The following is a 17,287-nucleotide window of genomic DNA, read 5'->3' as shown; positions in this document are numbered from 1 at the left end:
CTCTGTACCCACATGGGCACACGCATACTTTATTTTTTAAAATGAGTATTTCAAAATAATCAACAATGTTTTTTTTTTTTAAATCAAGTAACTGTTTCCCTTAAAAAATGACGATCCTAGACTTCGAAGTTTCTTTTTATGTTTTATGTTTTATGTTCAGTTGCTAAGAAGTCTGGAATTTCCAGCATTTGGTTCATTTGGTGGGAGTGGCATTTCTGCAGAGAATATCCCAACAGGCCCCAGACAAGCTAAAACCAGTCTTAGGAGCCCCACACCTGAGTAATTTGGACCTAGCAACCTATCCTTCAATCTGATTTCCTTTTTTTTTTTTTTTTTTTTTTTTTTTAGCCAAAGGAGAGTTTTAAAAACTATATGAAAAGAGATCAGACTCCGATGGGCTAACATTCTATTATGAGTTATCTTTTTTCTATAAGATTGGGGCTGTGAATATAGCCCAAAAGATTTGCCTTGAATGTACAAAGCCCTAGGATTGATTTCCAGATATCATGAGCTGGACATGATAGCATTTTGGAAGGTGGAGGCAAGAAGAGCAGAAATTCAAAGTTATCCTTGGCTACACAATGTGTTTGAGGCCAACTTAGGTTACGGCTACACAATGTGTTTGAGGCCAACTTAGGTTACAGCTACACAATGTGTTTGAGGCCAACTTAGGTTACATGAGACCCTGTCTCCAAAATGACAAGCGGATGTGGGAATAGGGAGGACAGATGGAATGAATCACAGAACTTACCTTCACAGGGCTTATTCTACAACATATTAGAGTGCTCACAACACACTGCTCACACAGGTTAGATAAGCAAGCATCTATTAGACGTTTTAGAGATAGAACTAGAGAAAAGCCAAGAGCAGTTCACAGTCACACAGCTAACAGCTTACGCCTAGTTTTAACATAGAACCTCTCATAAGAAATTCTACCCTTTCTTGCTTCAGTGTAATACCAAGGCAGAGACTCTAAGTAAGTCTGCTGAAAAGAAACCCGGAACTTAAAGAGGCACATCTGCCATGTCCTTCTTTCTAAATAAAGAACGGGAGTGCCACAAAGCCCTGTTGGCCAGGTGCCTCCCAGGCATGAAACAACAGTTCCACTACTCTGCACTGAGCTGGGGCCCAGAGCCCCACCCATTATCAAACATGCCAATCATAAGACAAAATTGAAAAGGGCTACTGGAGACCTGGATCTCACTGCTGGCGAGTTTCTGTCCAGAATTGTGGACCACAATGAAACCTCAATTCTAACAGTGGCCACTATTAATGGGGCCTATTGTAGCTCAAGGTCAATTTAAGTGGTTAGTAAAAGTTGGCTTTGGATCCTCTCCTGATGCCACAGGCGATGTTATTTGCATCATTGAAGATGAGGAAATGGAGAAACAAGGGTTAAGCCACTTGCTCAAGGTGACTCAGCTGGTGAGGAGCAAGCCAAGGCAGGCTCCAGGATCCTGCTACATCACTGTCTATCCTCATTTCTTAGCAGCCATCAAATTCCATCAGAATCAGCTCATGATAGAGTCAGCTTAAAACACACACACACACACACACACACACACACACACACACAAACCCTAATCTGATACTTTCCTTCAAAAAACCAGACATGTTAAGTAGACATCCCCAAAATTCCCTCAGTCAGCACCCCCAACCCCAGAGATCATGCAACCAGACCATACAACTGTTGCTATAAAGTAGCGTGGCTTAGGTACAACAATGTATATTAAAAAATTTGTAACAGTCTTGAGTAAGTTGAATTCATCCTTGGGCTCAACCCCATGCCCAGATGGCCACGCCTTACCTGAAGGCCGCCACCACCAGCACACTGTCTCTATACTCTATGATCATAAGGCACTTTCAGACCCTATTAGAGTCCCTGCTCCCACCCAGCGTCAGCTCTTTTTGTTTTTTTACTTACATCTTGAACACTGCCCCCCTCCTTACCCCCTGTCCCAGAGCCCCTCCTTCCATCCCCACTCCAACCAAAGAGCATACACGGGCTGGACTGGACGAGGCCCCCAGCACACATGTAGTAGAGAGCTGCCTTGTCTGGCCTCAGTAGGAGAGGATGGGTCTAATCCTGCAGAGACTTGATGTGCCAGAGTCGGGAGGGGGTAGCCTGGGGGCCCCACTCTGCTAAGATTTTTAACTTTCACTTCAGGGTGGTGCAAAACAGAACTGTGATGCAGCGCTTCCTCATTCTCCAATGAAGCGCATTCACACAGCCAGCTGCCTGACACCAACCACCAGTAAGAGCTAAGCCCCACCTCCATAACACTGGCACACTTCCTCCCGCCCCCTCCCCCCCAGGGGCTTCCCTTCACTCTCACATTCACTGGCGCACTCACTCCGCACTCACTCACTCACTCTGCACACATCTCCATGCATATTGTGAAAGATTAGTAGCTTGTTGGTTAAGTTGTGACTTTTAGAGGCAGGGGGCCAGGACTTGGTGTCCTTACATGGGATTTAGCACCTCTGTGTGCCTCACTCTTCAAGACAGATAAAGATAGCAGCCCTGACATCAGAAGGCTGCTGGGAGGGTTGCCGAAATGGCTCGAAATAAAGCAAGCGCTCAGAACTAAAGAATTGTGAATTCCAGGAGCCATGTGCTATGAAAAGGGCTGAGCCTGCCACCTGGGAGCTCGCAGTCCCTGGAGAGAGACGGGCGCATGATAAATGTTGTGCTAGAAGCTATAATACAACCAAAGGCTAACAGAGGGGGCTGGAGAGATGATGGTTCAGTAGTTACGGCTTCTTACAGAACAAGCATCAAGTTGTGAATTTGGATGCCAGCACCTGTGTAACAAGACTGACGAGGTCTTCCCACAAACCTGAAACCCCTGCACTGTAGGGAGGAGAGGGAGTGTGGAAGCAGGAAGATGTCTGGTGCAAGCTAGCTGTCCTAGGATAGAAAAGGATAAGTTCCAAGTTCAGGGAGAGACCCTGCCTCAAAAGAATACATGATGTCTTCCTCTGTCCTTGTACTTGCATATCTATGTACGTACACCCCACATCCACACACACATACATGCATGCAAGAAGGCAGGATAGAGCAGGTTAAGTCTCATACTCAGTATGTGGACAAGATGAAACCCAGGGCACAAAGAAGGGGAAAGGGAAATGACACTGGAAATACAGAACAGGCTGTGAGAACCCTATATCTTTATCTAAAAATAACAATGAATAATAATGTCCTCACAGTATTCACTGTCCAGTTCCTGCAAAGAGGCAACTAGAGACCATTAGCCATGTTGAGGTTCAGATGACCTCACCAGACAGACACTTTGTGATTTAGTCAGGATTACTGTGACGAAACACTAGGACCAAAAAAGCAAGTTGGGGAGGAAAGAGTTTATTTGGATTACACTTCCACACTGTAGTCTTATCACTGAAGGAAGTCAGGACAGGAACTCGAACAGAGCAGGAACCTGGATGCAGAAGATGATGCAGAGGCCACGGAAGGATGCTGCTTACTGGCTTGCTCTTCATGATTTGCTCAACCTGCTTTCTTACAGAACGGAGAACCTCCAGGCCAGGGGTGGCCCCACCCACCATGAACTAGTCCCTCCTCCAGTCAATAATTAAGAAAATATCCTATAGGCTTGCCAACAGCCAGATCTTATAGAGGAATTTCCTTAATTGAGGTTCCCTCCTCTCAGATGACTTCAGCTTGTGTCAGGTATAAAAGTAGCTGGCACAGTTTCAAATGACAGTTCAAACTGAACTTATTCCAGGGGTTACCCAATCAGCCCCTAGCCCAGCCATGCCCTTAGTGTAATGGTTCTCAACATGTGGGTCTTGACCCCTTTGGGGGTTGCACAACCCTTTCACAGGGTTCATATATCAGATACACTGCATATCAACTATTTACGTTACAATCCGTAAGAGTGGCAAAAATGCGGTTATGAAGTAGCAATGAAATCATTTTATGATTGGGGTCACCACAACATGCGTTAAAGGGGCCATAGCATTAGAAAGGTTGAGAACCACCTCCTTAATGGATCTTTTGAGGGTCCTAATTAAAATCCAAGTTCTACTAGCAGCTGAACGATGTGTTCTTCTTTCAGCATTTGAAATTAACAGCTGAGCCAAGTGATGAATCTGAATCGCAATCAAAGTTGCTTTGTATTCGTTTTCATTTAAATCAGATACTGATAAATTTCATATAAACCCATAGACTCTAAGCTTATGAAAAATCTGGCAGTTCTGGGCTTAGATTTCCATATGGCAACAATCAGTACCAACTAAGGAGATGCCATCTGGCTAAATGAGAAATATACTACCCACTTAGCCACAAACCCCACCACACACTCTCCTGCCTCTAAGACAGACACCCAGTATCAACTGCCAGTTGTCATCACTCGGACAGTGTGATCCATCTTACAACTTCACCCTCTAGTCAGCCCCATCTATGTTGCCTCCTGGGTCCCACATATAAATGAGTTTGGGACTAAAGGATCAGTTCAAAAGCAATACAGCCAGGCGGTAGTAGCACATGCCTATAATCCCAGCACTCTGAGAGGCAGAGGCAGGCGGATTTCTGAGTTCAAGACCAGCCTGGTCTACAGAGTGAGCTCCAGGACAGCCAGGGCTATACAGAGAAATCCTGTCTCAAAAAAAAAAAAAAAAAAAAAAGCAAAGCAATTGCACATTAAAGCACTTTATGATAAGAAGGAACTTCATGGTGATAGAGCCCTGGGTTCAATCCCCAGTACCAAAGAAAAGAACTATTTCACAGCTAGGATTACCAAACACTTTTGTGTGCCCAGGTCAGTAACCTATTTCCTCTCAACTTTCTCATTTTGCTCTCCAGTGTTCCAACCAGCCTGGAGTAATGGTGCACACTTACACTCTTGACAACAAATCCACATTGAAGGCCATTCTGGGATCTACAAAGAATTCAAGGTCAGCCTGTCCTACTAAGGAAAACCTTGTAATAAGAGACAAAAGAAAAATAAGTGTTCCCAACTGGATAGTAAATTAATTGTTGCTCTGTTTTGATGTGGGAGTTTCAGCTAGCCTTTGTCAGTTCTATTACATGTTCGATGGCTAAATATCTCTCCCCTTTGAAGGAAAAAGCAAAACAAAACAAAACAAAGGCTCTCTTTCTCTTTGGCGAGGCCTGCAGGTCCATTTCCTCAGTGTTACAGACCACCACTCACTCACCTTACCCCTCGGAGCTGGCTTCTAAACCTGGGCCCAGAAATCCACCCAGGGCTCACAAGCCCAGAACTTTATTTGCAAGGATATGGTACTGACTTACAACCTCTTAGCTACCAGATGCCCTGAAGAGAGGAGGGAAAATATACACAGAGCCTCATGTCATCGCAAATCTACACGGAAGGATCCAGAAACATTCATACATTTATTCATTTTCACTTTCTTTTGTCCTGTAAATCAAACCCAGGGCCTCTGGCATGTTAAGAGTACATTCTTACCCCTGGGCTACACCTTCAGCCCCCTCTCTCTGCTTTTTAAGTTCCCTAGCAAAGCCTCACTGGATTTGGAAGCTTCAAGGGGGGATATTCACTGGGGTTTTTTCCCCAATACTTTCTCTCTGTATTAAGTGAAATTAGTAGACAGACAATAAATAAATACTTAAACCTAAAAGCCCAGTAACTCTACAAACAACCTGAAGAGCTCTACTCTTGCACATAGAAGGCCCTTTGAAGAGGCTTCAGTTAAAATAGCCTCACCCCCCCACCCCACTTTAACAAAGTAAGAAGAACAGAAAGGAAGGAAGGAGGGAGGGAAGAGGAGGGAAGGAAGAGAGGGAGTAAAGGAAAGAGAGAGGAAGGGAAGAGAAGAGGAGAGGAAAGGGGAGGAGAGAGAGAGAGAGAGAGAGAGAGAGAGAGAGAGAGAGAGAGAGAGAGACCCTATCAATGTGAAGGACCTAAAGTCAAGTATTGTAAAAGACCTGTCAGCCCAGATGGCTAACTCACTCACTCAACATGGTTCCCATTTTTGCCCTGGCCAGAAAACTCAGAGCTAAACTCTGTACAATTACAGAAACCAACTGATTTAAAGTTCCTGGAACACTGCTGTTTCCGCTGCTATGTTCCAAAGAGTTCATTAAATCTTAAGTATGTCTTTGTGTTTTAAATATCACAAATGTGTGTTTCTGGTGTTGTAAATTGCCTTAAATCCAGGCAGAACAAAGTGACAACGGAAGCCTAAATAATGAGGCGTCCATCCCCGGACTAGCAAAACATGAAATCCAAGTTCTGTTGCAATGGCAAATAGCCCCTTAAGCATAGTCTCTTGATCTATGCAGGGTTTTTAGGTATAAATGTGACAGTCAGAAGTGGAGGTGGGGCAACCCGGAAGCAACCTGCCGGCCACATTTAAATGCAGAATGTGAGCTCTCTCCCAGGCTCTCTTGGTTTGCAGTTTGTGGGTCCAGGCTTCCATTCAGAACCACCACACACACACACACACACCCGCCCCCAAACCACATCAAAGCCCCGTAAACCCTGCACGACCACACTTAGGTTGGCCTGAAACAATACTACTTCAGAATGTTCTCAGTTCGTCCATAACCACTCTCTCCAGGCAGTCGAACTGGGAGTGTGTGGATGAGCTGTGCCCACGCCAGCTTCCCTTCATGCACAGTGCAAAATGAAGTTGTCAGTTCACAGAGACTCGCTGCTTTCTTGGTCTGAGCTGTCGCCATTCCAGAGACAGGCAGGTAAAAGAGCTGGTGGTAAAAAAAAAAAAAAAAAAAAAAAAAAAAAAAAAAACACCCCAATTCCTCAGTAAGCCATTAATTCTCTAGCATTCAAAAGCCTATGACACTAGCACTCTGGGAGGCAGAGGCAGGCGGATCTCTGAGTTCGAGGCCAGCCTGGTCAACAGAGTGAGTTCCAGGACAGACAGGGCTACACAGAGAAACCCTGTCTCAAAAAAAAAAAAAAAAAAAAAACAAATCAAAAAATCCAAACAAACAAACAAAAAGCCTATGACAACGATGCATGCTTTAAAGCAGCCCTAACCGCTGCCCACAACCAAAACCCTAACATTCACGTTTGCAAACTATTCTGGCCATTTCTGTTCCTTCACTGATCAAATGAAATTGACAATGGTGTCAATCTCATTGGGTTGCTGGAAGGGTGTCCTTAAATGGTTAACAGGTTTAAATAGTATCAGGGCTGGAGAGATGGCTCCTGGATTAATAGTAGATACTTTTACAGAAGACCAGAATACGGTTGGCAGCATGTTAGACAGCTCACAACTGCCTGTGACTTTTAACTACATGAGGATCTGACACCTCCTCCTGGACTCTGGGTACCTGCCCTCAACCATACACACACAAACACACACACTCACAAACAAACACAAACACACACACACACAGTAAAACTAAAATAAGTCTTTGGGACTGAAGAGATGGCTCAGTAGCTAACAGGACTGGCTGTCCTTCTAGAGGACCAAGGTTAGATTTCGAGCATCCACAGAGCAGATTACATTCATTGTCTCTCCAGTTCCAGCAGATTCAGGAGCACCAGACACACACACGGTGCACATACATATAGGAAAAACACCCCTATACATAAAATAATTTTGAAAGGAAAAACACTTTAATTACTTAAAAAAAATTAGTAGCTACTATTAAAGCTTCTTTAACAGAGGACTGGAGAGTCAGCTCAGCTGTTCCAGAGGTCCTGAGTTCAATTCCCAGCATCCACATGGTTGGCTTACAACCATCTATAATGTGATCAGATGTCCTCTTCTGGCATACAAGTGTACATGCAGACAGAGAGCACTCAGAAAGAAAAAAGAAAGAAAGGAAGGAAGGAAGGAAGGAAGGAAGGAAGGAAGGAAGGAAGGAAGGAAGAAAGAAAGAAAGAAAGAAAGAAAGAAAGAAAGAAAGAAAGAAAGAAAGAAAGAAAGAAAGAAAGAAAGAAAGAAAGAAAGAAAGAAAGAAAGAAAGAAAAGCTACTTTAACAATATGTCCTATCCTGATGCCTACTACGGGTTATCCAGCGTGTGAAGCTCTACCCTTGCCATAACCTTTGGAGGTAAATACTATTATTCCCACTTCAAAAACAGCTGGTAAACAGCTGGTGAGTTTCCAGGGGCTGACCAGCCCCTGACATACACATAAGAAGTGGACAAGACCAGGGTTTGAACCAGAAAATACATTTCCTCAGGATACCAAGCTGCCTTTAATTCTTCATTTGATGGAAAATACAGAACAATGAAGTCTACATAATCCACCATGAGGTACTAATTAACTCTGAAAATGTAACTTACATGAAAAGCAGGCTGGGGGGGAGGGAGGGGGTTTAACCAGATGCTACCAGTGTTTGCCTCCGTGAAGTACACTGGGAAAGCCTTCGCCTTCCTGCGCTTGTCCGTTTGACCTTTTGCTTTGATGGATCTGGGGTTGTCTCCTTGCTTTTCTTCAGAGAGGACCTCATATTTACAGCTTGGGGCTAAACTGGAACTTACTATATAACGCACATATATTACATATATATAAATAATATATATATATATATATAATATATAATAAGATATATATAAAACATACTGTCTTACTATTGAACATGCAGTAATCTTGCCTCAGCCTCCTGAGCCCCTATGCCTGGTTTCTTAATCTTTTATGGCAACCACGTGGAAACTTATCAAGTGTAACGCACACATAGACAAGAACACAAACGGTAGCCACAATGCCTAATGATTCTCCCCCAGCCCACCAAAATGACTTACCAATGGACACACAGCAACCAATAAAGAAACTGAGCTTTCAAATCTCATTCGTCACACACCTTTCAGCAAAGATTTGCCCCAGTTCTGACATCCAAGACTTTAGGTTACCTTTGAACCTTTGCCTGATTTATCTTGCCAGCCCTATTGCAGGGCTTTAGGTCATGTGACTCAATCAGCTTACACGTTATCGTTGTTAATAGTCATCTGAATTATTTTAAAAATTAGGACGACTGGGACAGGCGAGAAGCTCACTAGTTACGAGCACTTGCTGCTCTTGCAGCAGGACCCGAGCTCAGTTCAACATCCCTTTCTGACTCAATGGGTACCAGACGCACACATGTTGCACATATGTACATGTAGCCAAAACTGTCATGCATACAAAATAAAATAAGTAAATCTAAAAGAAAAAAAAAACAAAAAATCTTTTTTTTTAACTTGAGGCTATTGGATAATCTGCCACAGGGCATTCTCAAGCATGTCTCTTAGATGCTCACATGCGTGCATTTCTATTTAAGTATCCAACTAGAATTGTAGGATTGTGGTAGGCATTTTAGCTTTAGAAGTATGAGCACTTTTATAACACTTTTAATAATATAAATGATCTCTGCATCATCCGAATTTAATCCATGTACATTCAGGCATCGTTATCTTACATGAGTCATATCTGTGCCCTTATTATCTTATCTTATATATGTTACTTAATTCAATACAGCATCTATAAAAATGAAACTCTATTCAGAAGCTGGCCTCTCACAAGATCGGTGTGCGTTGTTTTCCGTGCCTATAGTGGTGTGATGGAAGGAGCATGCTGTACCCCACAAACCTTGTGATGGATGAGTTGTCCACTTTATTCCCTGTGAAGCTAAAAACAGTCTAACAACCATAAAGGCACTAGAGCTGCACAGAGATCGCTAGGTCTTTTGTGTCAGGTTATTGTGGTTGTCTTAGTCACAGTCCAACTGACACGCAGCAACACCATGACTAAGGCAACTCTTATCAAAGGCAGTGTCTGGCTGAGCGCTCGCTCACAGTTCCAGAGGTTTGTTTAGTCTAGCATGGTGGCACGCGTTGTGCTAGAACAATACTGAGAACTACAGCCTGATCCAAAAAGCAGAGAGACAGAGACAGAAAGAGATAGAGACCCTGGCCCTGCACAGGGTTTTGAAACTTCCAAGACTATCCCCAGTGACACACTTCTTCCAAAAAGGCCACACCTCCTAATCCTTCTCAAATAACGCCTTTCCCTGGTAACTAAGCATTCAGATATATAAGCCTAGGGAAGCCATTCTTATTCCAACCACCACACAGATATACTGATTTATGAACTTGGCTTGACTGACACAGGTGTTTCTGGTCATGTTCACTTGCCATAACTGTCCCCAGATCCCCTACTAGCACCTGTACCAGTCCTTAACTCCTCTACCCTTCCATTCTCAGAGACCCCAAGGGTTTAGGACCTCAGAACTTAAAAAATCTCTCCCAGGTAAGGCTGTGGCTTCAGGCTTTCTGAAGGATCAAGGAAAGGCCATACTCCTTTCCAGGTTGCTCTGAACTAAAGTTCGCTAGCAACAACACAGGCACCTCTAACAGGTCCAATCCTCACAGGTGCAAGGGGTTCTGGGATAAGAAGCCCAGGAGGGTCCTACTTTTTACACTGATACTTGGAGCAGCATTAGGTTTTCCTGGAGTTCTGCACAGAACAGCACTGTTGGCACTACCATATTCATTGCCGTAGCTTGTCAGGAAGCAGAACAGTGACTAAAGCTACCTGGCAGCCTTCCTGGCAGTGCACTTGGTCCCGTATCCATGTGGCCATTGGTTATAGAGTGTACAGAAGAGGGTGATGTGAGCAAATGCTTAGAGCATAACATATTAGAAGTTATTAAAATATTTGACTTTGGGGTACAGACCCTGGGAGCTAGCTGGCCTAGCTATGCTGTGTGACACGGGCAAGTCATATTTCCATGCCTCAGTGTCCTTATCTGTAAAATGAAGCTCTCCAATGTATCTACCTTACTAGGTATTAGTGAAGATTACTAGAAGATATTAAATATTTAGAGCACTGTCTTTCATATAAAAAGACCTACCATATACATTTTAAATATTCTGATTAGTGCAAGTAGATAAAATAAATATTTCTCATATGAATCTTTGATACACACACACACACATGCTGGGCTCTGTTATTCAGATAGATATAAATATAACTGAGTTACTTGCTAACCATTGTTTTATAAATTTATATCCCACCCTCCCCACTAAATTCACACTGGTGTGTGTGTGTGTGTGTGCTGGTGTCTGAAGAGGCCAGAAGAGTGTGTTTTCCTGGAGCTGGAGTTAGAAGCCACTGTGAGCCACCTGACCTGGGGACTCTTAATGAGCAGTATGCTGTTAACCACTGAGCCATTTACATCTTATTATCTTTACAGAGGAGGAACACGATTTGCACAGGGTCACAAGGTCCCCTACCAAGCTGCCTAGGACAAGAGTGCTGCTTGGATCCTTACACTGACCACAGTACCAGGTCCCATGCTTTGGCTTCTTCCCCAGTTTGTCCCCTGAGACCCATTAGAAACAGCCATACTTTAAAAATTAATTTTATAAGATAAGCGCTTTTGAGCATTTATAACCGTAATCACTTGGTTACAAGTTAACAAGCAGTTGAGTCAACTTTTTTTTTAATGTAAATGAAAACAAATTACTCAACCTGAGGGCACTTCAACTTCCCAGTCTACACAAAGTAAATGATACCAGCCAGCCACGCTCTCGGCCACAGAACTTCAGCATAGCATGGCCTGGCCTGGGGGACAGTGGGGAGCTTGGAAGTCAGCCTGGCCCCACCCACTCGCCCCATTCCCACTCACCACACACACACACACACACACACACACAGCAAACAATGGGTGACTTTCCCAGTAGGGAGGGTGCCGCCCAGATGCAGTATCTGAGCTCTATTGTCCCTTTTCATTCTTCATTAAAACTAACCAGCTTGGAGCTGGAGCATTGGCTCACTAGCGAGGAGCTCTTATTGTTCTTTCAGAGGATTTGGGTTGAGTTCCCTGCACCCAGCTCACAAAAACCTGTAACTCCAGTTCCAGGGGGTCCAACACCCCCTTCTGACCTTCACCACTTACATGGTACACACAGACATATTCGCAGATGTATACAAATAAATAAATAAAACCTTAAAACTAAAGAAATAATCAGAACTAATTTTTAAAAAGAAAATTAACCCAGTATCCTAACTAGAGACTGAGGGAGGGAGACACATGCTTCCACCGCAGGCCATTCCCATCTGCCTCTCTCCTGCAGCCTTGATCAACTGAATTGGCTAAGGCTTCTGAGGTGATTTACTGCACACAATGCAGGCACGCAGCTCAGGGCCTTTAATACACACCGGGCAGTTTTAGACTTGTCTTCCCTTTTATAACCTGACTGATGAGCCCTGCTCTTCCAACCTTTATGACACGATGTGAATATCTACTTGAATCTGGAAATAACCCCTTGAAAATCAGAAAAGACCTTCAGGTCACAGAGTAACCATTCCTTGGGGTCCTTGGGTAAAGGGCACAAGCACTTAATATAAAACCACAGGCTCTCAGCGAAGGGTTCCCCAGGACTCAAGGGGCACATAAGTGGCAGCTCCAACAGAGAGCACCCCCTTATCTTTGGCCCCACCTCTTCCTGTCTTTGGTCAGTTGCCTGAGAGAAAAACAGTCAACAGAGCAGAGCAGCAAGCGATTTCAGCATGGGTGTGGATTCTCTGAAGGTTTCCCTTGAAAGCTACTAGAGGAAATAAGAAATTTACAAGGGGAAGGAAAACACATACACTTTCTCTCTCTCTCTCTCTCTCTCTCTCTCTCACACACACACACACACACACACACACATACGCTCACACACACAAACAAATGGAGGCAAAACACACACACTCTAATACACACAACACAAACACACATATACAAGAGGAGGCAAAACATACACATACACACACTAACACACTTAATCACACACATGCTGCAAAAAAAAAAAAAAAAAAAAATGCTCCAGAAAGCAGTAACATATTAAGTGGATGCAGCAGCAGGGAGTCAAAAAGAGGAGCCTTAAAATGAGATACTAGTAATGAGATACTAGATAGGAAAAAACTACTTTATATCCATTTGCAGTTAGAAATGTGGGCTATGAGTCTTAAATTTCTCACGGTGACATAGACGAAAGCACAAGGGAGAACTAGAAGCCAATGTGTAATGCATATAAAATGCTCTATGTAACTCTGTTTTTAAAAAGGCAAAATTGAGTATCTAGTGTTTAGGATGGCTATTTTATCAGTAAAAGCATGGAGTAATTACTGGGTGTCAGGACAGGGTTACATCACCAAGCTTCTATATCTCGTCATTATATATTGGAATCAGGGTGTGACTGTACAGGTGTTCATTTTATAATCAGTGAAAATGCATCTAGAAAAAAAAAACCAAGTATCTCTAATACACACAACTACGGCGTCCTATTCTGCTTTATCACTTTCACAAAAGCCTGGAGCCAATACCAGAATAATTCATGCAAGAGAAAGCAAACATGGTTATTTAAGTAAGAGGCACTCCTCTACCTGCATAATTTTATGGCTTGCTTTGGTGTGGAGACTGAAAGTCTACTTACACAAAAGAAACATACTAGCAAACTGTGTCTGTCCAGGAAGATAAATGGAACACACAACAGCCCAAAGGAGGGCAGAGCTCTTTACCAAGGCTCACACCTCACCATTATTCACTGTTTACAGAGCACTCTACATTCTTCAACTGGTAGCCAAGGGCTGCTGTTACCCTGCTGCAGTGATTAAAAAAATATACGCACTGGGTGCTCGCCCTTGGTACAGCTTGGATAAGAACTTGACTCCAGACAACACTAACTCCTAGACACCCATGCTGCAGTCTCTCTACGACAATCACTTTCTCATCCCTAAGTCATAAGGTGAAGGTAAATTATAGCCAGTATCACAAGGGATAGTGAGTCACAGTGTCTTTGAGTTACTTTCAGTTTTTCAATTAAACCGCTTGCCAAAGTCACAATGAAGATTAGCTTCCCTCCAGTGCTGTATCCTCTCAGGTCTGAGGGGTTTGCACAGGCACAGATATCTGTTCATTCAACATGAGTATGGAGTACAGAAAAATACATTAGTCAGGGGCTAGGGATGTAGCTCAGTTGGTAGACCGCTTGCCTAGCATACAAGATGTCTGGGTCCAATCCTCAGGAGATGAGAGACAGGAGGATCAGAAGTTCAAAGTCAGCCTTGGCTATATACAGCATTAAAAGCCATTTTGAGATACATGAGACTATCTAAAAGAGAAAGAGAAGAAGAAGAAGAAGAAGAAGAAGAAGAAGAAGAAGAAGAAGAAGAAGAAGAAGAAGAAGAAGAAGAAGAAGAAGAAGAAGAAAGAAAGAAAGAAAGAAAGAAAGAAAGAAAGAAAAGAGTAAAATTAATTGATTAATTAAGTCAGAAAGATACAAAGCAGTGTGTTTTCCACTCCCTACCATCTTCATCTCTACACCGTGCCGAGTGCACCACTGAGCTATGCTCCCAGCTGGCATTAAGACTTGTTAGAAGGAGCCAAAATGACAAGCCATGACTATCCTTTCAACAGACTGCCAATCCATCCTCCCCTGCTTAAAAAGAAAGTTTCTCAGAAGTGGAGAAGGTTGACAGGTTAATTATAGACACAAAGACGGAGAACAACTGGACCGTGAGGTAACTTACTCTAAATGTGCAGAGGCAGTGCCCTCCATGGGCAAGCATTTGTAGTCTGCCCGCCAGGATACACTAGGCAGGCACAGTCGGGTGCAGTCCTAGGCCAGGCTTAGGGTAAGGGGCCCATATTGACGAAAGCATAGTTCCCGTGCTTGGAAGGTTTGGCGGGAGGCTGGGAAAACAGCTCACATCTCCAATAACAAAGAAATCTCTGGCAGACAAGATGGGCGAGTGGAAGACCCAGTCTTAAAACTGGGCTGCCTGCTCTGACCAAAGAGCCCCTTCCTAGGCCAGGCACACCTGTAAGAAAGCCTGAGCCCTGGGCACTGTGGTTGGCAGAAAAACCAAGAGGAGGCTGGACGCTTCCACAACTCTCACCTAAATTTTTCAGCTGTTGGAGGCATGTCATAAGTCAAAAGGACACACCTGGATCTTTCTCTTCCATTTCCAACCCAGAACCCCTCCAAGAAAAAAAAAAGACCCCTTTACAAGGCTGGGGGAGCAAGTTTAAGGTCAGCTTCAGCAGACAAATGTGCCAGAGAATGGAATGTGGTCCCTCTAGGCCAGGCAGGCATCGCTGAGGTTTTTCTCTCTCCCTAATTAAAAGATATTTAGTAACAAACACCCCAGCCCCAGCATTCGACATTACACACATACACACACACACACACCTTCCATCTGAAGGGGCTAAAAAAAAATCTAAAAATGTTGACTCTCAGTGGAACATATTCCTTGTGTTTGGTCCAGATCACATGGCCATATCAAAGTGCGGACCTACAAATACTGAGCCTGAGTCTAACATGGGGCTGCATTTCAGTTATGGGTCACAGGTCTCGCAGTCTGCGATTGAGCCACGGGCCCTCCCAGAGAGGAGACCCAGCTAAGAAGTTTTCAATCATCACCGCCGCACACCGTTGGTACTCTTCCCCAGTAGGAAATGGTCTTATCGCGGATAACCCGGAGGGCAGAAAGGTGATCTAACCACTTTAAGCAGGGCGAGACTACAGGTTTATCTGGGGTTATTTCCCAACTCCAGTGTTTCCTGTGAAAGGCATTACGGAGCCGAGAGCCAGGCATGGGTCAAATCTGAAGAGTGTTAAAGTGTTGTTTCAGTTGTTAGCTGAACGAATCCTATTCACCTTCCAGGGAACTCTTCTGTACTACCATTCACCTTCCAGGACTTTCTATTGCTTCCGATCAGCTCTCCTCAACACTTTCACTGTGAAGAGCAAGCCATGCTAACTCCCGGCGCCTAGGGTCTGCAGAGCCCCAGGTCCCCGCGCCCAGGCACAAAGCTTGTCTGCTTGCCGCGCCGCGCCAAGCTTCCGGGGCGCAGAAAGAAAACTGTCTTTGGCCTTGACTCAGCGCGCACCGAGCCCGCTTGCCCCGGAGTGTGGCGGTTGGGAAGGGGTGGCAGAAGGCACAGAGCGCTCAGCGCCTAGCGCACCTGGATGCGCCCCACCGCGATCCCCTCGGAGCTCCAGCCACTCCTACCTCCCTCCGGACGCAGTGCGCCGCCACCTACAAAACCACCCGGTTCCCACGCGCGTCCCAAGACGCTCTTACCCGGGAAATGGCTAGAGGTTGTTCGAAGTCCTTGCCGCCCACGAGGCGGAAACCCCAGGGTCCCGGGCCCTGGAGAACAATCTGCTGGGTGGTCATCGCTAGGCACAATCGGAGGGGACAGACGGGCAAGGCACAGAACAGCACAGCGCGCGAGGCTCCCGGAGCAGCTGTCTGAGAAAGAGCGCGCGGCGCGAGTTGGGAGATCCTGGGACGGGCGGGGTCGCGAGCGAGGGCGGGGACAGACCCGCCCCGGCCCTGTTGCTGCAGCTCCGCCCGGCCCGCGCCTTCACTCCCAGCGGGCCCGCAGGACCTGGCCAGACTCTGGTCGGGGAGTTAGGCTCTTCGACTCCGCCCAACAGCCTTGATCTCCTCCCCATCTCCTCCGGTCCTTCCCACAGCCTTCCTGCTGCTCCCAGCTGGCAAGAAAGCTAGGTGAGACCTAAAACCTTGTCCCCACCTACAGTGGACCCTACAAACCCACGCGGCGTACTTTGCAAAAATTCAAAATGGATTGAGCGAGGTCAGAGCCGTTTACCCTTTAGGAAACCGCAGAGACGTTTAAGAGGTGCTTTCAAGTGATCTCACCTGACACAATTAAAAAAGTTCTCTGTCTCTAGTCCCATTTTAGAGATAAAGTCATTGAGGCTGCCCGAGGTTAAAAAGCACCCCTAAGGCTACACAACTCGGGGTTGCTACTGAATCATTTCCCAGGCTCCTTGGGTCACCCTGGCAGTTTTCCAATGCTAATGAGACTATAACTGGGAGGGGGGTTATAATTAGGCCCTACAAAGTTCCTAGAAACCTTTCCTCCTGGCTGGAGTTGAAATCAGGAGGTAGGTAGGTTCTGACCTTCCCAACAATTCCATCAAGCCGGGAAAGTGGTGAGTGGAAATTCCAGGGTTCCAATCTCCCTAACGGTTTCTTCTGTAAGATGTCCCTAAAACAAGTTCTCAGAACAGATTAAATCACAGCTCATGCTGTCCAACTGAGTGCTTCTTCACCCTGAGTAAAAACCCAACCCTTTAAATGTCTCTAAGGCCACTCCAAGAACGACGTGACTGCTGTAATCTGTCTCCATCTTTGGCCACACAGGCGGCCTACTCAGATCCTTGTTCAGGCATACCCTCCCCTCCCCCACCCCAGATAACCCAAGGCTTTTTTGCAAAGACCATCTTCTTGATAAGGCCTTTTCTGAGAGCCCCCTTTAACTTCCGCTGCCTTAATTCTCTGCCTGTCACTGGGTAGTCTATAGTTTAC

The 17,287-nt window shown here is 45.0% G+C and overlaps 1 protein-coding gene across 2 annotated transcripts in view; it reads right to left on the bottom strand.

The window, feature by feature from the left end:
- Pdlim1 (PDZ and LIM domain 1) overlaps window positions 1-16,252 on the bottom strand; it is a 45,576-nt gene extending 29,324 nt beyond the window's left edge. Inside the window, exon 1 of one of the 2 annotated variants that reach the window (XM_052186387.1) lies at window positions 16,031-16,252. In XM_052186387.1, coding sequence (XP_052042347.1) covers window positions 16,031-16,126 — 96 coding nt within the window. In that variant the 5' untranslated portion in view covers window positions 16,127-16,252. Of the gene's footprint in view, window positions 1-2,001; window positions 2,132-16,030 lie in introns of those variants that run through there. The other variant, XM_052186395.1, reaches the window with a different exon arrangement.
- Window positions 16,253-17,287: the final 1,035 nt, after the last annotated feature.

The sequence above is a fragment of the Apodemus sylvaticus genome, chromosome 1, assembly GCF_947179515.1.
Source record: "Apodemus sylvaticus chromosome 1, mApoSyl1.1, whole genome shotgun sequence".
Taxonomy (NCBI): Eukaryota; Metazoa; Chordata; class Mammalia; order Rodentia; family Muridae; genus Apodemus; species Apodemus sylvaticus.
The sequence above is the reverse complement of the archived record's forward strand: the minus strand, read 5'-3'. Positions and strand labels throughout refer to the sequence as shown.